This window comes from Giraffa tippelskirchi, chromosome 3 (assembly GCF_054371585.1).
Source record: "Giraffa tippelskirchi isolate mGirTip1 chromosome 3, T2T-mGirTip1v1.2.pri, whole genome shotgun sequence".
Lineage (NCBI taxonomy): Eukaryota > Metazoa > Chordata > Mammalia > Artiodactyla > Giraffidae > Giraffa > Giraffa tippelskirchi.
This window is the reverse complement of record NC_137277.1, coordinates 162189397-162207033: the sequence shown is the minus strand read 5'-3', so window position 1 is coordinate 162207033 and position 17637 is coordinate 162189397. Positions and strand designations below refer to the sequence as shown.

General features: G+C 43.6%; 1 protein-coding gene across 1 annotated transcript; it reads right to left on the bottom strand.

Moving 5' to 3' along the window:
- Positions 1 to 12298: 12298 nt before the first annotated feature.
- On the bottom strand, positions 12299 to 17637 carry RPL37A (ribosomal protein L37a). The gene is made up of 4 exons (XM_081578232.1): positions 17604 to 17637; positions 17101 to 17229; positions 16461 to 16543; positions 12299 to 15408 (listed from the first exon to the last, which is right to left on the bottom strand). Exons 1-4 carry the CDS (start codon positions 17604 to 17606, stop codon positions 15345 to 15347), a joined length of 279 nt encoding a protein of 92 aa, XP_081434358.1. The 5' UTR covers positions 17607 to 17637; the 3' UTR covers positions 12299 to 15344.

Here is a 17637-nt window from a genome sequence, read left to right as displayed (position 1 = left end):
TGCTCATAGAGCCACAACCTCTCTGCTCTTTAGGGACCCAAGAAATGACTGCAGGGCAAGACACGGAGTCTGGATCGGTCTGTTTTTTATAGGATGTGGCCCCACAGGCACAGCTATGTAAACGCTCTTACTCCTATACCTCAGAAAGCACACAGGAGACCGGGGCACCCGATCAGACATGCATTTTACTCTCCTTGGTATGTACAAGTGTCAACACATTTTCCATCGACGGTATCTTCTACCCATTTAATTAGAGCCTGTACTTGCTTGGTGCTTAGCCTGTATTCTCTGAGGTCCCAGAAAGCATTGGCCTTAGCTTACTTCATGTAAATACAAGAAAATAGCATCAACAGCTAACACTCATGGGCTTCTTTCTTGTGCCGGGTATTTTGCTGAGCACTCCATTCCTGTCTCATTTCAATCTCAGAGCAACACCCTGAGTTTGGGTTTGTCATTATCTCCATTTTACAGACGGGGAAACTGAGGTTTGGAGAAATTAAATATCTTCCAAATTAAATACCTGCCAAACAGCTAGGGTCAGGAAAAGCCCAGATGGTCTCGCTCCAGCCTACCCTTTGTACCAGTCCCCTTCACGGCCTTATTACCTGACTTCTGACTGCTATTTCAGGTTTTCGGGTGACATGTTCTCATAATCACCATGGACTAAGGTGAAAAACCCTCCGCTGGGGAATTCCTTGGAGGACTAGGGGTTAGGATTCCATGTTTTCATTGCTGAGGGCCCAGGTTCAGTCCCTCGTCGTGGACCTAAAACCCACAAACCACATGGTGCAGCCAAGGAAGAAAACACTCCATGGGACTCAGAGTGGTCATTCTAAAAGCATCGTCCTCAGGGCCTCTACGTCTCCGCTCTGGCTCCACCCCACTCCCCCATGGCACTTTCCTACCATGCAGCTGGCACCAGCTTAGCTTGACACATCCTCTGTACTTTGAGTCTCACATCTACCCTGTGAGGTGTGCAGGCAGGGCAGGCCTTTTATCCACTCAACACAGGGAACTGAACATGACAGGGGTGGAGCATTTGGTAGAGCTGGAAATCTAGCCCAGTTTTCCAGAGGCAACACCATCTCCTATTGCTGGTTCTATATCTCAGGGTCATGATGGGGAAGGTAAGGAGATTCTCCAGGGTCCTTGGGTCTAAGGCTTGCCCTCCTCTCACCAGAGGTCAGCAAACCACTCTCTGGGATTCTCCAGAATGACTGACAACAGTAATTTCTTCCCAGCCAAGTCGCTTCCCTTATTTATCTGTTCCTTGGTCTTACACTCAAACCACAAATGTGCCGCTGGGGAGAGTAACACACTAACTGCCTAATTCTTTCATATTAAGAGAGTTCCCAATCCCTTTGTGATAGATAGGAGCCCACTGAGCTAAAAGAGAGGCAAGGCCACAGGGGTCTGGGAAATAGCAGAAGGGAGGTGGGGACTGTAAGCCATAGAAAACTCCTTTATAATTTTGCCAAAGTTGGTCCAGCACACTCCAGACAGCTTGCTGAGTGGAAGAAGGAGGCCTCCATATTCTCTTTGATCTTCTTTCTCTCCCTCTCACACTCATTCTTGCTGACCTAGCAGTATTAAAGCATGCCAGGATTCAAACGGGGGTTCAGGTGATCAGGGTGGGGTTCATGGGGGCTTTCCTGAAGAAAAGCCAGAGACAGTCTAGTTATTAATGAGGTAAACCATTCACCAGGGTCTTTAGAGTCAAGGAAATAATTCCAAAGACTACATTCTCAAAGTTCATCATTTATCAGCACAGCTGGGTTGTTGTTCAGTCGCTCAGTCATGTCTGACTCTTTGCAACCCCATGGACTGCAGCATGCCAGGCTTCCCTGTCCTTCACTATCTCCTGGAGTTTGCTCAAACTCATGTCCATTGAGTCAATGATACCATCCAACTATCTCATCCTCTGTTGCCCCCTGCTCCTCCTGCCCTCAATCTTTCCCAGCATCAGGGTCTTTTCCAATGAGTCGGCTCTTCAAATCAGGTGGCCAAAGTATTGGAGCTTCAGCTTCAGCATCAGTCCTTCTAATGAATATTCAGGATTGATTGCCTTTAGGATTGACTGGTTTGACTCCTTGCAGCCCAAGGGACTCTCAAGAGTCTTCTCCAGCACCACAGTTCAAAAGCATCAATTCTTTGGCACTCAGCTTTATTTACGGTCCAATTCTCACATCTGTACATGACTACTGGCTTACCAGCTACCTTATGTGACCTTGGGCAGATGGCCTATTCTCTCCAAACTGTTCCCCCAATTGCAAAATGAGGCTATAAGAGGCCTACCTTCTCAGAATTAGGTGAAAATCAAATGAAAGAAAGTGAAAGTATCAGTGTTCAGTTGTGTCCAACTCTTTTCCACCCCATGGACCATAACACACCAGGCTCCTCTGTCCATGGAATTCTCCAGGCAGGAATACTGGAGTGGGTGGCCAGTCCCTTCTCCTGGGGATTTTCCCAAGTCAGAGATTGAACCCAGGTCTCTTTACCATCTGAGCCACCAGGGAAGATCAAATGAGATCATATAAATTCTTTGTCAACTCTAAGCCATCATTATTCCTCATTCACTGATCACCTTTACCCCTAATTGGCTGCTGTACACAAAGTAAGTACCAGAATCTGCCATTAAATTGTTTTACTGGAAGAGATAAAAAGGCAACAGAAATTGAAAAAATAGTTAGCATACGAGAGCAAACTTGGAGAGACAGTCCTGGACGGAAGTCAACAGCAGCCTTGACAAAGAAATGCCAAGTTCTCTAACCTTTGCACTATACCTCAAAGGGCATTGGCCCCTGACTCACAGGTAACACAAATATTTTTTACTCCAATGTATTTCTTCATTCAACACACTCATCACGTTCTCCCTGGGTCCTCTCCATGTTTATCAATATTATGACTGCCTTTTAAACAGAAACCCAAGTGTGATAAAAATATCACAGGCTCTTATTTAAAATGCCAGTTTCTGGGTTCCATACCTAGAGATTCTGGGGTGAGTCTCATAAGTTTGCACTTTTGGGCAACCCCAGACCCATCCTTTCAGACCCTCTGCATTGGTTAAGCCCCAGAGGGGATGGGCTGTGGTTGGTCATTAACTACCCAGTATACTGTTAATGCCCAGCACTCAGAAAAGATGCTTGCTAATAAATGAGGCACGCTAGGAAGTCTGAATGCTTGCTTCTTAGAGAATGTCACACTTTGTCCCCAGTATCATTTCACAACCTCAACCAGTTGCATAACTCCTACCCCTCCTTAAGAAAGAAATTCCAGCCACATCAGTTTTCCCATAGTGAACTTTTCTGACACCCCCAGGCTGGATTAAGTGAACCTCGTTGTGGTTCCACAGATCCCAGACCAGACCAGCACTTACTTTATATTCTATTTGTCGACCTCACTGCTAGTCTTTCCCCCACTAGCAAGGAGTTTGCTCTCTTCCTAAGGACAAGGGCTGTGTCTGCTTCTCTTTTGCATTTCCACCATCTAGACCAGTGACTGGCACTAAATCAGCCGTGATTAATGAAATGAACCATTTTGTTCAATGAATAGGATGGGACAGGCCGATAAACACTTTGGGATGGAAGAGAGACAAGACCCTCTGTGATGTTCTAGTACAAGGACCCTTTCCTCCTGGGATGAGCCACATGATGTATGTGGCTGGTTTTCAAGGAATGGAGATTTTGTTCTCATCCGTGGTTTAGGGATTTTTAGAAATTATTTCAAGGAATAGGACATCAAGAGGTGCTCCTTTTAATGCTGTGGACATGTCTCTTAGTTTTTCATACCAATTTTCACACTTGGAAGCAGGTGTTACAATTAGCTCATGTCAGAGGACCACTCACACTAAGATTGTATTTGTTTATGTAGGAAATCATCATATACTATGCTACTCTTTACCCATATTTGGTCATCTCCTATAAGGGGGTTATGCCTACCCACATTGTGGAACTCCATATGGCCATGTGACTTACTCTGGCCAAGAACTGTGGGCAGAGGTGATCGGACTCACCCCTAGAGGGAGGCTATATTGTAAGAGCAGGTCCCAGAACAAAGAAGATAATGATAGAAGCAGAGCACCAACTGACCCACAACGGATACAGAGTGTGGGCAAGAAATGAATATGTTTTTGCCATAAGCACTGGCATTTAGAAGTTGTTGCTGCCATGTAACCTGGCCTTTCTTAGCTCGTATGCAGATGCCCACATGCTCCCCTTTTTTAATCAGTGAAAATGTTCACACACAACTAGGCTCATTTTGTGATTTTAAGAAATATAATTCTTTGTTCTTCCTTTCTGGCCATGTTGCACAGCTTACAGGATCTTAGTTCCCCAACCAGGGACCTAACTGGTGAGAATGCTGAGCCCTAACCATTGGACTGCCAGGGAAGACCCAGAAAATATATTTCTTAACATACACCTCTGTGGGTCTCAGTTCCCATGTCTGTAAAATAAGAGAAAGAAAAATAACATAATATCAATTGTTAATTAAATGTTTATTATGTGTCAGCCTGTTCTTTGAAAAAGTATCCCATTTTATCCTTACAACAACCCAGTGAAGTAGGTGTTATCATCCTCTTTATACAAAGGAGCAGAGGCCTAGAGGTTAGGAAACTCGCCCAAGAATATAAAATACTGAGACTAGTTTAACGATGGAATGCAAATAATCTGGCACCAGAGTCTGGTCTCCTGACTTCTGTGCTATGTCTGTGGGTTCATCTCTAAGATCCAGTCTGTCTGGGACCCATGAAGGCTCTGTGACATTGCCATATGGTAACAACTGCCCTAGGTCTTCAATTTTGAAACCAAGACCCATTTCCACCATTGCCCTTATCTTGTAGGTTTAAGACATCATTTGTGCCGTGCTTTGAACGTCTTGGAGAAAGGCAGCAGAGGCATGGGGGTGTGGGGTGGAGTGCGGGAGGGTGCCCCGGTCTGCAGAGGAGGATGCGCCTCCCCCCAGGGGCAGGGTCCACTCCAGTTATTTTCCAAAGTCACAGTCTTGCTGCATGAGAAATGTGCTGCCAAGGCAGAAAGCCTTCCTGCTCCTGCCAGGAGACTTTTATATATACGTGGAAATAGCTCACCGGAGAAGTGGCAGCCGGGGGGGGCTTCCCTTGGGGGAGGTGGGGATGAAGGGGTGTGTGTGTGCTCATCGTGTGGCTCTGGATTCAGGTCTGCTGCTTCAGGTCACAGGGTATTTGGTTGATTTAATCCTAATAAACCTCACAACAGGCACACCTCAGCCCCCTAAGAAAGGAGGAAGGCATGAGTGGAAGGCCAGCTCCTTTCATAGAAGGACACTGGTGGAAAACACAGACTTCCTGTATCTTGAGCTCAGTTAGACCCTGCAAGGAACCTGCATCCATCTCCCTTCTTCTGCTATTTTGAGAAGACATTTCCATTCTCTGTGGTCCTCTCTCCCGATGACCTAGCTCTAGAGGGTGATAAAAGCTCGAGTCCAGTTGGCCTGAAAAGAAGCTGGTTCCTTCAGAGGGACAGAAATGCCAAACCAAGGGCCCCTCCAGAGCCTCTCAGCTCGAGGGCAGTAATGAAGCTCTCTCCCATTAACCTGCGCCCTGAACAACCCTGAGCTCCTTGCAAGGCTCTTGCAGATTCAATCTTGGGTTCTCGTCAGGGACGGAGCCCTGAATTAGACTCCTGGCTCTGTCATCATGACTGCGGGCAAGCCACTTCGCTTCTCTGAATCTGCACCTACGTCTCTTTGAAATGATGGAGTTGGAGGAGACAAACTCTTAGGATGCGCTCCTAGCAGTGTGAGTCTAAGATGCCATGAGGTCTGTGGTTCTGGGACCATATTGGCATAGCTGTCTTGCTTGACCATTAGCAAGAACAGCAACATTGGTTTACCGCTTCCCATACACTCTGTCTTCCCTAAGTGTTATTGGAAGGCTGCTGCTGCTGCTGCTAAGTCACTTCAGTCGTGTCTGACTCTGTGCAACCCCATAGACAGCAGCCCACCAGGCTCCCCCGTCCCTGGGAGTCTCCAGGCAAGAACACTGGAGTGGGTTGCCATTTCCTTCTCCAATGCATGAAAATGAAAAGTGAAAGGGAAGTCACTCAGTCGTGTCTGACTCCTAGCGACCCCATGGACTGCAGCCTACCAGGCTCCTCCATCCATGGGATTTTCCAGGCAAGAGTACTGGAGTGGGTTGCCATTGCCTTCTCCGTATTGGAAGGCTAGTGACTCAATTTCTGTCCCTCTGTCTACTTTCCAGCCACATGTAACTCTCCTCCTGTCTCCACTACCAATGTGTACTGCCTGTGGAGCGGGAGTACAGATGGATGCCGCCAAACATCCGCCATGTCACCAGCCACTTTGTTTTGACCCTCAGCAGCTCTGGCAAAGGGCTGGCGTGTATATGAGAATTTCACTCACCTGCCTTCACCTCACCTGTTAGCTGAGTTCATGGATATTTGGTTTCCATTTTGGCATCTCTAAAAGAGTAGAGCTGAAGTAAGAGAGGGACAACCTGGATTTTTTAAGGGCCCCAAGCAATATGATTTGAGTAATCCCTGTTTTTCTACAAGAAAGTGTTCTACCAACCGCTGATGGTCAGTAACATCAACAAATCCACCCTCTGCTCAGGCTCCTCTGATCACAACCCCAGTGCCCCCCATTCAGCTGCTCCTCACCACTCCTTCTTTTGGGCAACTAAGTGCTCACTCCCTTCCCTGCAGGGGAGCATCCTGGGGTACTGCCCCCTACCCCCAGCTGATCTTGGCCCTGACTCATTGGTGCTGACTCAAAGAAAAGAAAAGCAGACCCCTCAGGCAGCCGGAGGGTGGACCTGGGCCAGAGCCTGCAGGAGTGGGCGGGAGGGCCAGCAGAGGCTGGGAACCCATCAATCAGCCTGTCACCAGGTCTTTGCTGGGCCCCTCCCCCACTCCCTACCGGGCCTTGGTTCCAGGCCAGCAGCCCAGCGGGGTCCCAGAAAAGGAAGGGGAGAAGACAGGCATCTTTATTTTGTATCAATTAAAGATGTGAAGATGGAGCTCATTCCTTTTGGGGGTCCTTCCCCTAGTGAGGTAACCCACCATCACTCACAGGAGGAAGGCCAGGACAGGCCACCTCGGTGGAGCTGAGGGAAAGGGGCAGCCACGGTAGAGTTCTGAAGCTGTATTTGCAGATTCAGACAAAAGACTGAGATAGTGTCAGCTGTTTATAAAAAAGAGAAGGCAAGTGGAAATTATGAGGAGAGTTTAATGCCCCCAAATCCACTCCCTAGGTACCACCATTGCCTTTACCACCCTCCACATTCTTCTCCTATAGGCTTGCCGGCTACAGGGTAACCGGCGCCTTTGAGTTTAAAGCACTGTGTTTTTAAATGTCCCTACTGCAATTCATGGGGTCGCAAAGAGTCGGACACAACTGAGCGACTGAACTGAACTGAACTGACTAAAACTATGCTACTCTGGGAGTGTCCTTTTAACCCTCTTAGTACCCAGGGCTGCATTTGCAGAGAAGGAATACAGGCCTATAAAACATTCAGGGGCACAGAAAAGTGACTTGGGGATGAGGAGGCCAAACTTTAGAAATCCAGAGAACCCTGAGAACGAGAATCCTGACTCAGCTGCTTACCGGTGTGTGACTGAACTGGGGGCAGTGAGTCAAGTCCCGTGGGCTTGGTTTCCCTATCTAGTGAGGAGGAGTAAAGCCACAACCGTACAGGGCCTCGTGAGAGGAGGCACAAAGCGGCACTGCGTAGGCACTTCTGTCTGGGAAATGATATAGGGCACTGAGTGAAAAATGGGGAGAAATAAGCTTGTGGTGAAGGAGCACCAGAGAAGACAGCACTTTCTCATTGTCTCCTTCTGAGTCCAGGCTTGATGAGCAAAACTTACCAAGAGCTCCCTCTGCTGTCCATCCTTACACTCACCTTCCTGCATCAAACACGATATGCCCACAGTCCAGAGTCCGAAGCTTGGAATGTGCCCTCGACCTAATCAGTGGAGTCCTGTTCGCACTTTATTAACATTACTTCTTGAAAACCTCCTTTCCTTTCCATTCTGTTGTTCCCTCCCTAACTTTATGCCTTTGTCTCAGGCCTGTGTCGGCCCTCCCATCACCAAAATCCCTCATGGTGCGTCATGCTCAGGAAACCTCAATCTTTTTATCTGTAAAGACAGTAAGTTTTCTCTGAAGTTCAAGTCACTAAAATAACAGAGCTAAAGCTGGAAAACAAAACTTCTAGGTCCAAAGTTCATCCTTTTTCCACATTCCTATCTCTCTCTGAAGTGTGTGACCTTAGACATAACATTTAACTTTTCTAAGCTGCTTTTTCCTTGTCTGGGAAATGGAGGAAAGAACTGTATTAATCCCATGAGTCTGGTGAGAAGAGAAAGGGAGACAACGCGGGAGCAAAGGAGAGTCAACAACAGAGAGGGCGTGACGAATACTTGCTATGATCTTCAAGCACGATGCAAGTTCAGTGCTTAGAGTGGAAACAGAACATGAACACAGATAAGACTGGAAAGGTAAACAGGAGTCAAGTCCAGGAGAGCACTGGAAAATATGGTCCCATAGTCACTTGGTACAGGCTGCCTCGAGGATTACATGAGCTTACACAGGTCAACAGTCAGGATCACAGCAAGGTCACGTGTTAGGTATTCCTGATAAAACTCTCCTGCTGCTAGTCACAACTTAAAAACGAAAGCAGGGAAATTTACGAGCAGAACAGCCTTGAGTTGATGAGTTAAGGAATAGTGGATTGGGAGGGAAGAAAGACTTAGAAAAAAGAACATCAGGAAAGAGAAGTGAAGACCCACATCAACCCTGTAACCCTGGCCTTTGTAATCTTAACAAATTACACCATTTCGTGTGCACATGTGCACACCCATAGCTCCCTCATCAGAGACGAGCCCTTCTCATACTGGCTCCTTTTTAAGTCATACCTCCCCTGAGCAATCCATTGGCTCCGCCCAGTGGTGGAGCCATGAGGGCATCTCCCTGCATCAGTGTAACCTTTTGACTTACTCTGGGGGGCTACCAGTATGTGTCTTCATTGCTTTTACTACTCAATTAGAAAGTCCAGGGTTTTGACAGTGTATTTAATACGTTCCTCCTGTACTGACCTTTTTAAAGAGAAAAAAAAAATTCTTGAAAAAGAAGAGTCTGAAAATGTGGTCAAGAGACCTACACACCCTAAGTTTGAGAAATGCTTCATAAACAAAACCTTATTCAATTAAATATATTTCAAAGAATGAATTAATACTACAAAAGAATTGTTTTTATACCTGGTAAAAATAATTTTATTATTAATGAAAATACTAAATTAAAACTTCCTCTTCAAACTAGCAAACCCTAGAAAATACATCCAAGTTCATTTTAATTATAAGTGGTTTGTTTGTCTCAAAAGACCTATAAATATTAAATCCTTCGGTTTCTTTCCTTCCTTAGGCTGCTTGACATTATGGAAATTTTAAAATAACTTAATAGTTACTAAACTGTAATTTTATACAGGCTCCTAACCATTTGATATATGCTCTCCAGATCCATCTTCCAAACCTTACACTTCATTGCCAGGCTATGTTCCTTTCTTCTGGTTATCCTGTATCACCCCCTAGCGTCATATATGTTGCTTGCAGCCAAAACATGATGACAAATCTCTGCTGCGTTGAAGGAATGAGTATCTGTAGATAAGTACTTTCTTGATTTACAGATTAGGTTCCCAAAGAATATATATAAACCCATCAGGTTCCAAGACCAAAGTACACTATATACTTGTGTGCTGTGCTTAGTCGTTCAGTCGTGTCTGACTCTTTGCAACCCCATGGACTGTACCCCGCCAGGCTCCTCTGTCCATGGGATTCTCCAGGCAACAACACTGGAGTGGGTTGCCATGCCCTCCTCCAGGGCATCTTCCCACTTCAGGGATCAAACCCAGGTCTCCAACATTGCAAGCAGATTCTTTACCAGTTGAGCTACCAGGGAAGCTAAACCTTCAAAAACATCTAGAGAACTAGTGACCATACCATGGCACCTTACGCAATCTGTTCCCAAAGTCACAAAACAAATGGTGAATATAGTGATATACACTCAACAATGATTACTCCTATTTTCCCCTGCTGACATTTCTAGAGATACATCAATGTTTAATGCCAGTCCAGGAAAATGGAGCACCAGGCTTCAGTAACAGAGAACAAAACCATAGACAGAGCAATGGCTCTAGTCTCTTAAAAAGTTAATTTTCTAAAAAATGATTAGCATCTTATTACATCTTGAGCTGCTGAAATATTTCTTGGTATTTTTTTAGTTTTTGCTTCATAGAATTATTATTTAGAAATTAACTAATTAACATCTTTTGTAGCTTATGATGACTCCAACTTGCTGGGTCTTCTTGCTCCTCGGCATTGACTTGTAGAACTTATCAGTTCCCCCTATTTCCTCCTAGTTCTTCAGTTAATTGTTCAGTATGTTCCTCAGGAACATCTTCAGAGCCATCCTCACCTACTTATCTATTATTTCCTATCTTCATCAGTGGCCCAGAAATGCTAAAAAATTATGCACACATTTTTTTTCTGTTTAACGATATAAATGTCCCTCTTTGTTTCTAGCAATGCTTTCCTGCCTCAAAGTCCACCTTGTTAAATATTAATACTGCTTTCGCCTCATGGATTAGTGTTTTCAGGTTATAACTTTATCCTTTTACTTTAAACCTTTCTGTATCTTTATGTTTTTAATGTGTCTGTATCCTTATATTTTATCATTTATATCTGATTCTTTGGGTCTTTCTTTAATCTCTTCCTATTCAATTCTATTTCCACTGTTATTATACATTATTTTTCATCCTTTGAATGATTCCAGAGTTTGCAACATATACTTGATTTGTAGTTTGAAGACCTCTTGCCGAATGATCCAAGAACGTTGGAACATTTTAATACTGTTTATCCTTTCTCAACCTATATGCTGTTGCTATATTTTAGTATTACCCCAAATTTGTTAGTGTAGTCTATATTTACTTATACAGTATATATTCACTTGTATTTACTTCCCTATTTCCCCTTTTTTGCTCTCATTACTTCCTGCATCTTCTTCTCATTCACTTTTTGTCCAATAGGTGGATCTGCAATCATAAACTCTGCCTTGTTTGAAATTGTCTTTATTTCACCTTCATATTTTAAGAACATGGCCACTGAGTATAGAATTTGAAGAAATTTAAAGATACAAATCTATCATCTTGCAGTCTATTGTTAAGAAGTCAACTGCCTTAGTGCTGCTCCATTTTTGCTACTAGCTGCTTTTAAGATATTCCTTTTGTCTTTGGTATTCATAATACTATGAGATTCTTAGGTGTGATTGTCTTTATTTTGCCTAAGGCTTACAGGGAGATTTTTGTATCTGTGGCTTGATATACTTTGATTGATTTGGGAAAATTCTTACCCATTATTTCTCCTCTTTCTCCTTTTGGAACTCGTTACACACGTATTAGAGCTCTTCATTTTAGCTCTGGTCTCTTATACTTTTTTGTTCCGTTCCCTTTTTGGTGCTCCTAGATATTTTTTTGATTTTTCTAGCCACTGATTATTCTCTCTCAACCTATATCTAATTTGTTGTTAAATTCATCTATGGAGTTCTAATTTTAGCTAGTAAAATTTTCAGTGCAAGAATTGTCTTTTATTTTAGGTTATGACATTCTTAGTCTTGTCTTTTATTGCCTTGTTCATATTAAGTAGTTACTTTTAGTGTCTGAAACTCTACTGTTTGGATACCCCCTGGATCTGTTTCCATTGTCTATTGTTTGTATTGGTTTTAAAAATCAAACTCTCATTTCCTTGTACACTTGGTTGTTTTTACTTGCATTCCAGATATCATATATTAAAAAGCATAGAGATAATCTGAAGTTCAGAATATCTTTTCTTTTTCCAGAGAATATTTAATTTACTTCCCATAGGCAGCTAAGGCAATTCTAAATTAACTAATCCAGTCACGGATTAAGATGATTCAGAGCTCATCTGGCTTGTTTCATTTCTTGCTCTCTTCTACTTCCAGTGTGTAGCCTGCTGGAGTTTTACTCCATACTGGGATCTCACCCAATCAAAGGAAGAGCCTGGGCAACTTCAGGAAATCTTAGAGGCAGAAATTTATAATCTACCTTTACTTCCTCCAGAAGACTCAGTTCCAAATAAACCTGTTTGACTGCCCAATTTACAAATTTCCAGAAGAAATCAGGTTTGATCAGTTATAGCAGTTTGTATCACGTGACCAAGGGAGAGGATCCTGCTATTTGTAACCCCACCATAAACAACTGGGAAGGTAACTTGCTCAAAGGAAAAGATTTGGGAAGACAAAAATGTTTTATTACAGAACATTAGGAAGAGGGAATCAAGAGAGAGATGACAAAAGACAGGGAACAATTTTGGAGGAAAATATGATTTCAGCTCTAGAAATGTCAACAGATTCCTGTGAAACATTTAATTTGATCAGGGTCGCAGCAGGAAGCAGACAGGACACTATAATGGGGTAACGGAGGAGAGCTGAATAAAACAACTAAGGTCAACAACTTGGGTGGGGTTAAGGGAAATCAACAGTGGATGAAGCCTCCCAGGAGTAGTTAACATGGGGGGTCATTACTACACTAGGTCTCCAGCAATAAGGGGAGGGAGTAGGTACTAAATCTCAGAGCAGCTGTAAATACTGGGAAGAGCCACCTGAGAGAGCTGAAGCCTTCAGCAGGATGGTCTACCTGAAGCGACTCTGCAAGGAGGAACAGGGGAAATAAACATCACGACTCCCCTTTCTTCTCATTGGCCAAATCTTCTGCTGTTACCTCCTATTTACTGAGCCTAACCAGAAGGCAGAGAACAAGTAAACACACTGCTACAGCCTGTAAGGCAGAGAATCTCCTTGAGAATCTCCTAACTGGGTAGTCAAGATGATGTTTCTGGAGAGATTCCCTTCTCTGTTTGTTGCTTCAGTGGCACAAAGAACTCAAAATGATCAAAGAACTGCCTTAAGACTTCAATTTAAATAGAACTGAGACTGTGTTCCCTGGAAGAACATTTCTTCCTCAGGCACCAAGACCTTGAAACCGATCAAATTCAAGGTCACAAGGCAAGAGAAACAAAAAATGCCTTCAGCAGGTCAACTGGTGTAATACTCAGTTGTGTTGAGTCCCACTTCAATCCACTGACTGACCCATGCATCCTATGGGGGAGAAGGCACCATATACTATTAGATTTAAGGCATATACTGTATCCTGTACAACAGTACCTAGCCTCACAGAAAGTTAACTCCCAGCTGGTCCTATAACTGAGCCTTTGGCAAACCATCAAAAGTCTATCAAGCAAACTATCTCTAGGTAATGGGGCACAGGGTAAAACACATGACTTCCATGCGTGCGAGTCAACTGCAGCAATTCCTTCACTTTCTTCACTGTCAGAGACTACACCGTATAGGTATCAAAGTGATGAATTAGGTGTTCTGAAAGCCAACCTACACTGATGCTGGGCAGACGTGTTGTAGGCAGCAAAGACAAATCCATACCCATAATACCTGTCTAAGACAAAATGCAGTCCTTTGCATGATAGAAGTCATCCAGTATAATCACTTGTCCAAGCAGCACCCCTAGGGAATGGTGGGTGTCATTTTAGCTCAGCATTGGCCTCTTGTTGCAGTGTGCCACTGAGCAGAGGCAACAGCCAGGTCATCCTTGATAAGGGGAGGTCCATCTTTTTGAGCTCACACACAGGCTCAATCTCCACTATCATGATTGTTTTGTTCATAGGCTGTTGAGCAAGCCCCAAGGTAGTGGCTGGTGAAAACTGCTGACATCCACAGAATGGGTTATCTTATTTATCTGCTTAGTGAAAACAATATCCATAGTGAATGCTTTTTGTAGGCATTCACATAGGATCTAAATATCAAAGAAATATCTACAAACTTATCCCTGCAACATCCTTGTCACCAGTCTTTCTTATTCAACTCTTGGACCAGCTGCTAACCGAGCTGGTTAAGTCTAAGACATTGGAGCAGGTTTAAGTTGTGGTCCAAGTCACTCTTGACATTTAAGTCTCTACACCCAGCAAAGTGAACGTTCCATTTTAGAAGGCTGCTGCACACCATCTGATTTTATAATTTTACAGACCACATAACAGATGGGCAGTTTCAGATGCATAGAAACGTTATGTTCAGACATTCTACCAGTAGCAAACAGCTACTTTTCCAATGAATAATAGATGGTAGAAATCTCGAACTCCAAACCCTATTGCATGTGATTCTTCTTTTGGAGCATCACTGAGCAGCTCTACCACTGGCATGTGCTAGGTCACAGACGAAATGGCAGAGTAACTTGGACAATGACTTGGACCTGCTCCAAAGTCCTTTCTCCAAGTCTCCACTCAAAACAGACTGCCTTACAGGTTTCTCAGTAAATGGGACAGGTTAAGCACTCAAATGTGACCTGTTTTGCCCTCCAAATCCAAACAAGTCCAGTAAACACTATGCTTTCTTAACTAGGGGTGGTCTAAAGTGAAGAAACCTGCTCATCACTGAAGCAGGCAGTGTTAGCTAAATTACAACACACGTGTCAAAGGCATGGAAGGTTCACAACACTTCATTAACCTGTCACGGTATTAAATGATACTCCAGGCTTAGAATACCCAGACACGACAAATGTTAAAATGTTACCGCACCACTTACAAAATTCTAATTCTCTACTATGTACTGAATCACACCCAAATTCCAAGCAAAGTTAACACAAAAGCCTTCAGTTAAGACCCCAAATCAAAAATCCCAGCTTCCATCATATACTCCATTCCACTACCACGCACTGTTCAGCAAACTGAAGCAGAAGAAGTTAACCATACAACTACCCAGGCAGTTTGGTGGAATTGGTGCTTAACCACAGCCAATGAATGCTTTTTCACCTCCCTATGCTAATCCAAAATCCCATTCCTGAAGGCCCGTGTCAAACATTTCAAACAAGGGCAATGTATGATCAGACAAAACACCACAAGTTAACAGGCAGTATATGTCATCTTAACCTTTAAAATATTAAAAAATATGTATTAACTGTGATTTTAAAATTGCATTTTCTGGACCAATCTACCTCAAGGAAGTCTAGCAAGAACAGACTTAGGCTCATAATCTTATGTCATGCAACATTTGACTACTGAAAAAAAGCCAACTGTATTACAACCCACCTCAGCATGCTTTCCCAAGAAAAATTTAAAGGATTTTAGTTAAGTCCTTATTTTAGAAAGCAAAAATAATGCAATGCAAATAAGAACGTCTAGCCAATAAAATTAACAAGCCAAAGTAATTTTGTTACATAAATTAACCCATTTATTATAGGCTAGCAACATTATCAAATGGTGGTGCTTCTACTGGTCCTTCAATTCCTTCAGTCTTCTGATGGCAGACTTTACTGTGACAGCAGAAGTGGTGCTGCAAAGAAAAACAAATTTGGTTCCAAAACTAGTTAACATGCAGAATGGCAAATGAGAATATGCCTCATTTTTACATTACAATCCTAATGATGACATCTACTGGCAATCTCATACATCTGACTTCTCACAGACAGTAGAGCATGAAATTAACAGGAAGGAATGATTGGGAGAGGCTGACTAAACTCATTAAAAAAGAATGGACAGAATGTCAGAAGAAACTAATAAATTACAAGATGGTACAATGAAGATATCAAGAAAGCAATGTCGAAGGCGGTAGAGCTGACTAAAGCACACTGTGGAAATGACAAAACAATGTTTTACTACAGCACTCAGGCACTGTACCTGAAAAACACATAACCACTCCACCTCATGTGGTAAATGAATGAATGCTAATTCATTTATCCATCACAACCAAGAGAGCACTCTCCATTTTCCCTTTTGTCCACAAGGAACCCCAACAAGGTGCTTATATATATATATATATATATATATATGTATGTATGTATATATCCACATTATCATTTCAACATTTTCCAGTATTTTACACTGCTTCAACTCTAAATTTAACAAAAACCAAAAATTTCAACTACACTAGCCAAATCATTTTACTATGTGACTAATGTATTGGACAGTACGAGTTTATAAGCTGACTAAAGGGAAACCATGTCAGCCTTCAGGTTCAGCAATGAATCTCCAGGTTAGAAGCCTTCAAGGACCGCTTGAATTTCCAGAATTGGATAAAGTCCAATATAATCAATAACCAACACAGAAGATTATCTCTGTAATTATCACTTGGCCCTTGTCAGTTACAAAGCTGAAAAAGTACAACCAATACTGTTTAGAATAGCAAAGGTGTGTTGGCCAGATGGCCTCACATGTACAGCAATAGCTAACTGACGTCTTATTTTTTTAACAAAAACAGCCTGCCACACAAGCATTGTTCAGTAGTCAGCCCAACTAGCAGATTGGTTAAAATTTGCCCATCCAGCGACAAACCTGAATTTTGACATGGCCCACACACTTTCAAACACCATAAAGAAATGGACTCACTTGTAGGTCCAGGCACCACCAGCTACTGTTTTCATGCAGGAACCACAGTGCCAAATGCCCACAGCTCTTCTCTTCATCTTGGTCTGTAAAAGATAATCGATTTTTCCTATGACCAAAGAAAAGCCTTTTATATTACAAACATCCAAGAGTCTAATAACACTAGGAAACTAGAACTGGTGTACTCTGTGAGGTTATTTATGTTTTTTTTCTCATTTCAGGGTCTCTGGTGCAAAATTTGCATTCACCATGGTGACATAGCCAAGGATGTGAATGACCCGCCCTCTTTCCCCCACCTCCAAAAACAGTATTTCTGCACACAGTAAACAAAAATCTCTAGCAACACCAGCAAACAAAAGTTGACAGAACCATGTTCCACAAAGGAGGTTTGACTTAGACTGGGGCTGTCAAATAATTTTTCCCCCTTTAGTTTCCAAACGGTTTTCTTTAAAGGAAAAGCGTTTGACAAAACCCGAAGATATAACAACACTCTTATCTCAGAACTGGTCACCAACGGTGTGTGCAGCTAACTGCTCAACAACTTAGAACCAACAAAACTATTTATGAACTTCCTTCAAGAGAGGACCCGTTTCGGAAGGAAACCATCCCGCCCTCGTCCCTTCGCGCCCAGAGACCATCTTACTTTGCCACAGAAGGAGCAGGTATACTTGGCGTGCTGGCTGATTTCAATTTTCTTCACCATTTTCCTGAGGGAGGCACCATAACGAGTCCCGTATTTGCCCACGATTCCGACCTTCTTGGTGCGTTTCGCCTGTTAGGAACGAGTTAAGAGAGAAAACAGAGGTATTAGAACCCAGGAACGGGGACTTCGCCACTCCATCAAGTTCCGGCGCCTCTACACGCCATTCTCCCACCTGCCCACCTAGCTCTCCCCCTCCCACCCCATCCCCGTAAACCCAGGGCCCACGGTGGGCCCGGTGCTCCGGGGACACCCGGTAAACCAAGCCTGAACGCGCCAGCCCCCGCCAAGCCGCCCCAATCTGCGCCCCAGAGGACAGGCGAGGGTACGCAGGCCAGGGACACCGGACAAAGCGGGCGAGCAGAGGCAAGTTAGGGCAAAGAAACCGAAAAGGGGGGCAGATGCAAGCGGATAGACGTTTAGGCCTCATCCTGACCAACACTCACCATGTTAACGCAACCTAGATCCGAGCCCAAGAGG